This window comes from Ixodes scapularis, unplaced genomic scaffold (assembly GCF_016920785.2).
Source record: "Ixodes scapularis isolate PalLabHiFi unplaced genomic scaffold, ASM1692078v2 ptg001518l_1__unscaffolded, whole genome shotgun sequence".
Lineage (NCBI taxonomy): Eukaryota > Metazoa > Arthropoda > Arachnida > Ixodida > Ixodidae > Ixodes > Ixodes scapularis.
In genome coordinates this window covers 259,476-266,945 of record NW_024610158.1, presented here as the reverse complement: position 1 = coordinate 266,945, position 7,470 = coordinate 259,476, and the positions used below count along the sequence as shown (strand labels likewise).

At 48.3% G+C, this 7,470-nt stretch overlaps 1 protein-coding gene and 1 non-coding gene across 2 annotated transcripts in view; one reads left to right on the top strand and one right to left on the bottom strand.

The window, feature by feature from the left end:
• Window positions 1-2,171: 2,171 nt before the first annotated feature.
• Trnaa-agc lies at window positions 2,172-2,244 on the bottom strand. Its single transcript has one exon. It is a non-coding gene; the product is annotated as a tRNA-Ala (tRNA).
• Window positions 2,245-5,576: 3,332 nt separating this feature from the next.
• Window positions 5,577-7,470, top strand: part of LOC8034532 (mediator of RNA polymerase II transcription subunit 26) — a 53,136-nt gene continuing 51,242 nt past the window's right edge. The window contains exon 1 of the mRNA XM_002409777.5: window positions 5,577-5,731. Within this exon, the coding sequence (XP_002409821.2) occupies window positions 5,669-5,731 (63 nt within the window). The 5' untranslated portion in view covers window positions 5,577-5,668. The remainder of the gene's footprint in view (window positions 5,732-7,470) is intronic.

Genomic DNA, 7,470 nt, shown 5'->3' with positions numbered 1-7,470 from the left:
TCTCCCAACGATCGCACCAGCTAGAAACTGCATTAAGACTTTCGTTCAGAACAACTTGGTCCCTAGTAGAGTTAATATCCTTGAACAATAGACAGTCGACCGCAAATAAACGAATACTCACGCTTTTATCTATACAAAAAGTGAGGTCATTAATAAAAATTGAAAAAAGAAGAGGGCCAAGGACACTCCCTTGCCGAACACCCGAAATTACAGGAAGAGGATCAGAATGGTGACCGTCTACATCGACGAATTGTTTTCGCATTTGAAGATAAGCTGAAATCCATTGAACAACTGTGCTGGGAAAGCCAATCTCATTTAGTTTGTATATAAGACCGGAATGAGGAACTCTGTTGAAGGCTTTGCTAAAATCAAGGAAGATGACGTCGACTTGACCAGGCCTATCTACTATAGAAGCAAAATAATGAATAGTTGAAATGAGCTGAGTAGTAGTAAAAAGTCCCTTTCGGAACCCATGCTGAAAAGACGAGATTATTTCATTTCATCAAGCCCCTCGTAAAATTTCGGGCCGTCTGTTCGACTGTAGGACGCTGTACGTCGAATTGAAGTTTTGGGGTGTATTATATGGGACAAAGGGTGTAACGTTACACCCTTTGACACCCTTTTTTCTTGAGAGTGTGGTCCTTTGAATTTTGGTCACAGTAATAATAATTGTGTTCGTTGTTGTTCCACTATGCAGTCTGTCGTATGCGTTACAACAATAGAGAGTTTAAGTAGGTAGTTCTGGTTCTCCCGCTACGCTATGCGCTAAGGAGAGATCCCACTACTGCCCATCCGCGGTGAGAGCGGATAAATAGTGGAGCTGCGGAAGCTACCGGAGGCACGCTAGGCGTGTGTCTCGCCAGAGCTACGCCGTATGTGTCCGCTTCGAGGTCGCGATTGTCCACGGTGGATGAAACCTTGCTGCTGCGATAAGTACATGGGGCGATTTAACACTGGCATGCCAAGTACGGCCACTTTCGTCACGTTACTTGCGACATGACAAGTAGGGCTCACGGAAAATGAATCGTCGCCATCTTGGAACTTTTTAGCATGATCAGGATTTTTTCGGTCGCTCACCAGTCACCTAGCTGTGTTTGGAGATTTATGTTTGTCCTTTGTCCCTCTTGTTCCCCTTCTCCAGGGATTATTTCGGTCATTCTTGTCCAGCTCGCTTGCACCTTTGCATTTAATTGCATTATAATTATATCCAGTCGACAAGAATGAGCACTGCCTTGTGACGAGCCATTGCGTCCGACACACGTTGTAGTTCATCAACATCGAGACCACGCTTGGAAGAAAGGGTCGTAAAGACATTCCATTCAGTTTGCGTGGCGAAATGGGGAGGGAGGGCGGATCCGCGGTCTTGAAGAAGCGGGTGACTCACCACAGCCAACGGTTTACCGCTGTTTGTTTGTTTCTTTTTTTTTTCTTTTTTTTTTTTTTTAGTTGGCGTGCATACGGTACTTTTTTTCTGTTTTATTACCTGGCACCTTGGGTGCTTAAATTAGGAATTTTAATCATATTGAGGACAAAATACCGACAACAGGGCACATACGTAAAATTATGCTTAAACGACATAAAAACATAATATTAGATTTTCATTCATATATGCATGAAAAACGTTATAATACCTAGCCCAACATTAAAAGTGAAAAAGATTTAAAAAATAGTTCATGAGAAAATTAGTTGCGACCTTGCAAGATTTTGTTTCTCATGTTTTGAAACTTGCAAGGTTTTTTAATTTTTTTCTACATATAAAATAATAGTTCTAGAAGATAACAACAGCTCATTTTGAGATATTCAGAGGGATCAAGATTTAAGATATATTGTATAGGTAAAACAAAAAAAAGCTTGCGATACTTTGCCCATTTTCGTCAACATTTTCGTTTGTAACAATTTTGTAACAGATATTTTGAAATGTACTAGATAATAGGTTATGTAGGGACTAGGGGGGTTACTTTTATTTTGAAGCAACAAGTGGCGTATTTCTTTACTCTGTCTTCGGTGATGCCTTCCGTGTTATGACCCCAGTGGCGCTTCAAGCACAGGGTCATATAAATAAATATATAAAAATACTTCCCTAACTAAACGAAAGAAAAGAGAGGAATTAAAGAAATTATTGCAAATTACAAAAACCAAACAAACATTTTAAAAATATGCAAAAACGTCTTTGGAGGTGCGGGGTATCGATCCCCGTACCTCTCGCATGCTAAGCGAGCGCTCTACCATCTGAGCTACACCCCCAGACAGTTCTTATGGAATTAAAGAAATCTTATATAGTTGTAAAGTTATTTTAAAAGTATTTTTGTTGGTTCGTTGGTTTTTTTTTAAAGGGATATTGCTTAATGAAAGCGATGTCATTGAACTTGTCACTAGGTCCGCCCTATATACAAAGAAGCCACTGTGTTAGGTGAGATCAGTGCCTTGTGACACCACAAACCTCTTTACATGAATGTACGAAACCGCATATTTCGCTCAAATCGCTCCGATTGCCTCCTCTTGAACCCTGGTCAGTATGAAGGGAAGCAACCCATCTGTAAGATAACAGGGTAACACAAACTCCTTGGATAACAAGGGCATTTTGACTAAACTTTCCTAAGCGGTGTTTTCATGCGAGTTCACGCGAGCCGCCGCCCGCTTTAAATTGTTTATCATGCTCAAATTTCGACGGTGTGCGTGTCCGAAGCAAAATGCAAGAAATGAAGACCGGGATATTCTTATGCCCGGTAAAACGCAGAACACAGATATGAGATGTAAACAAACCAAACAAACTTAGTGGTTGATGCTGCTACTAACAGATGGCGCCACGCATTCGCAGATGTGGCTTTCTGCACTTTCTGGCTAAGTGGCGCGAACCGCCGCCCGGTTCAAATGGTTTTAACGACAACACTTCGATACACCATAGCAGCAGACATCTTGCTGGATTAAAGGCCGGGCGGTTACGAAGGAAAAATTGGGAAGATTGCGCCAATGTTTCACGCGTACCACAGCTCGGAGATTTCCTTAGGCTCCTATCGGAGCCGGCCGTCCTCGCGAGCCGCCGCTTAAAGCACGCACGGCGGGTGTTGCTTTTGCCACCAGACTCGCCGCCGTCCTGTGTGTGGCCGTCATGGTACGTCGCGTATACGCCACAATCAGGCATATCACTCAGGGTACGCTGATCGGATTACTGCCACGAGCCGTCCCATTATCAACAACGAGCGAGAAAGGCCATGATCGTCTACTGCTTCCAAAAGAGCGGGACCACAACATTATGAACATGACGTTCATATCGGCCAATATGCACCTTCTCGCTGTGCGTTCCTCCAATGGCCGAAGGGAGAGCGATGGACCCCGACCCCCGACCCCCGACCCCCCCCCCCCCCCCCCCTTCCCCAAATAGAATTCCGACCCGAGAATCACGTCTGCGGGACGTCTTCTAGGTCTGGATGAACAATGTGTGGTGGTGCGGCTGTAGGCCGCATCACCACGCACTGTTAAATTTGGGAGAAAAAAAAAGGAATTTAGGGTGTACTTGTCGAGAGCGGCACCTCCTCGTCGTCCTCCCTTTCTGAGATGTGATTGTCCGAAGGCACAGATGAAAAAAATGTTTAATGGGACGCTGCGGGCGCGAGCTGCATAATTCTCTCTTTATTTTTTATTTTTTTTTATTTTTTTAAAGGTTCTGTTATCGCGCATCTTCAGATGCTTGCATTCGAACGTGGCACGTGCAAAATCTAATGTTGCAGAGCCACCTGGATGGTTCAGCTATCATAACATGGTCGCGTCTTGCGGATGCGCTCGCGCCCCCTGCCCCAGAGCAACGGGGTGTCTTCAGACCCTTCAGACAGTTTGTACGGCAATGTGACAGGGCGGACAGGGCCCTGTCAGTCATACAAAGAAACGTTACTCACCAGAAACCTTAGCGTTCGCAGTAATGTGAACAGTAACTGGCGTAAAGACAAATAAACAATTTCTGGTACCAACTAGAGCACTATATAGCTCCTTCGGAGCAGAGTAGCGCAATCTAGAACGCCGCCTCTCGGCGACTAGCGGCGAACGCCCGGATGTTCCAACTGCGGTCAGAAATGCATGGAGAACGTGAGAAAATCGTTGTTTCTTCAGTGTTGTGGGAATGTACGGAATCCCAATGATTTTTGACATAATAATTGAACATTTTAGAATAATTTGCGCTAAGTTTTGTGCCCCGCAAGGACCTGACTTATTTTAAAAATTTGCCTGAGCGGCATCATGCCGCAGACGACACGGCGACGTCACATCATTCACGTGACCCGCTCCGGCCAACCCAAAAAGCCCATCTCCGCTGCGAGCAAAAATCGTCTGCTTCAAACGCCATTGCCTTGGAAATTGCCTTCTCAAAATTTGCACACGCATCCGATATTGTTAAAACTTTGATAAAGTGTTTAGTGCTTTACTAACTTCACGACAGACTAGTTTTGAAAAGTGTAAACTCGCCGTTCATTTTTTAATCAGCCGTGTTGTGTCCCTGCTGCTATAAGAGACTTTTTGAAACTTCCCCTTTGTGTGCGCAGCCCCCTGCCGTCAAACGGGGCAGAGTCGCGAGAGCTGGCCAGGATGTATGGGATGCAGCTGGCATCCTCGTCATAATGCCTTACTTGTTTCCCACCTTCTTTTCTTTCCTTTGCATGTACTTTCTGTATTGTGTATATTCTGTACATATATATGTCTGTTATGTTTTTTCACATGTGGTGGCGGGCTGGCAGGCGCTCTGCGTAAGGGTTTTTCACCTATCTGCCTAGCCCCGCACACCACCACATGTGCCCATTCTAGTATGTGCAAATAAAATTATTATTATTATTATTATCTCCATGTATTCTCCCATAGGGCGGGCCGCCTCCTGGAACCCTGAGTACCACGTGACTCGCGCCAAGCCGCTCTGTCAGCCATGTTGTCGGAAAAACACGGGGTTCAAAGGATTGCGTTACTCTGCTCCGTAGGAGCTATATAGTGCTCTAGTACCAACTACGATGGAATCTAGTGGCATGCTGATGTGCCGCAGTAAAATAAAATCATAGCTTCGACATTTTTTTGACACATTACAGTTGCTTCAGCATGCACCAGATGGCACTCATTTGTGGTTCGCAGAACATTCCCTAGGTGGCCATAGTATCTAACTCGCCAGGCAACGTTCTCTCGGTTTGTGTATTTATGTTCGCGGGTTGTCTCGGGTGATAAATTTGCTACTATCGTAGACAGCTGTGTGAAAGCTTTTGTTTTGGAGAACTTTAAAGCAGCGTACGTGTTGAACGTGTAGTTCATGAAACGTTCTTGAATGTACCTTGTTGTAAGTACGCTATCCGTCACTTCCCCCCCAATAAATATTTTTTGGGGGCTGTTTCCATTCTTTTTCTCCGCGCTTATTTTATTGCCAGGGTCACAGTGCCTCTTGTTTTCACAGGCACACGAGTCGGTTCTTCCTACGTTCCATTCTGAGGCGGTCTCGGTGCTTTGAAAGTGCGTCGATGTCGACTAGCTTGGTCGGCCGAACTCGGCAACGTCCGGAAGCCATGACGTCACGCCCGGCAAAGTTCCCGAGCGATCCCGTCGTGCCTCGCGCCCCGTATGTCCGCCATACTGTGTCAGTGGCTGTGTGACGGTCACGGAGTTGGCCTGCTGGGGTCGTGGCGGAGTTTTGTTTTACGGCCTGATGCAGTGCTCGCCCTACGAAATTAAGGATAAGTTATTGAAAGCATTAGACGAGGACAACAATGTAAGCCTCACACGTTTCATTGCCTCCCTTGAAAGCCGCAGTGTGTTCAGTGCCGCTGGCAGTCCGCGAAAAGTCGCTGGTGTCTGGGGCCGAAACGCAGACGTTCCTTGTAACCAGCGGCCGGGACAACACGGTAGTTGGGAACGAGCGTTAGGCCTAGCCCCGTTTCCACGCTGCGAGCGCACCGGCGGGGGCCTCTTCTCGAGTACGGGCGAGCGTGTCGTGCCGCGGGCCCGGCCTGGACGAGGCGGCGAATCGGTCGGCGACGGCCTCCGAGTGCACGCTCGCCGAGCCGCCGCCGCCGGGGCATCGGCTTGTGCCGTCCGTCTTCGCCGGAGCTCGCTGAGACGTCACGACCCATGCGCTCTCTCTACCGCGGTCGCCGGTGGCGGGTTTTACAACTAGCGCTCCTCCCCGGCAGCTCCGCACGGGAAGCTAAGCCTAACGCCGTTCAATGCGATTCCGGCCCGCCGACTGACGGGTCCCTACTCGCCGGCACGACGCGCTCGGCCCGCGCGCTCGATCTCGCCCTATTCGCGCCGCTGCCGTCGTCGGGTCCGGCGTGCGCTCGCTCGCGCGGGGCTCGGCGCCGTGGTGGACGACGTGTGACCTTGTTTTCTTCGTCGTCTCGATATGTGGCTAATAACGTCGTGCACGGTGTCTGGGACAGTCGCGTACGTCGGGCCGTTCGGGCCAGCGCCGCGCTGCCGACACGCGAACGGCTTTGCTGCTGGTCACACCGCCAGCACGCTGCCCTTTGCAATCTACGTCTCAGTTTCGGCCCTGCGTCGCGATGCAGTTCTGCCGACTGTGTGTTCGGACGCGCGGCGTTCTGGCCCACTACCTGCCGCCGCGACTGCGGTGACGGGAGTCCCCGTGTCGGGTGACCCTGACATACTTGTCGCCGACCCGACGGCAATTAATATTCCTCGTGGTCGAAACGATCGAACCGAAGTCTTCGTAAACATGTTGCCGTCTGCGACAGATGTCGGGTGCCTAGGGTACTGTCCGAGTTCGATGACGTGTTGTCGGTTCGCCGAGCTACCCGAATCCACTACGTGGTGGAATTTGCCGCAAACCTAGTCGTTTCCTACCCGTTATGCAGATCCCGTGCGGTTTTGTCGAAGGCGAACGGTAGCCCTTTCCGATGTCGCGACCGTGTGTGCGACTTGCTCCAACACTGTTTGTTTGTGGACGCGGCGAATACACGTTTGTTGGTTACTTTTCGTGCACCTAGTCGTCACAAACCGGCGACAAACGAACTTGTTTGTGATCGAGGGGTGCAGCTAAAGGTTGTTAAGCTTGCGACAACGCTGCGTATGTTGTGTGAACGAGCAGGGTCGATGTTTTGTTTGTCTATATGAGCTCGTCCATTACTGCACGATGGCTTTCGCTGAATAGCCATATTTGCAGGCGGTCGAATGCTTGCCTTTGACGTGCTGTTGCTTAATTAACCGCGACCGTTAAATTGACCTTTTCCTGAGCCATAAAAGTTTGGTGACGTGATTCAAGTGATAATCGATGCGTACTGTGTGTTCTCAGAATTTTTTTTTTTTTTTAACGCTATGTGCTACAGATATTCGTGCATTCAATGACCTGTCCATCATCTTTCGTTTCCTGACGGTTTCGTGCTTGTATTATATCTGTACTGGGCTCAGAATAGTCTTTACCCTGTAGAGACTAGACTCCACTTTGCATGTTGTGTCAGGAGTACGGAATTTTCAAACTGGTGGGCAGCT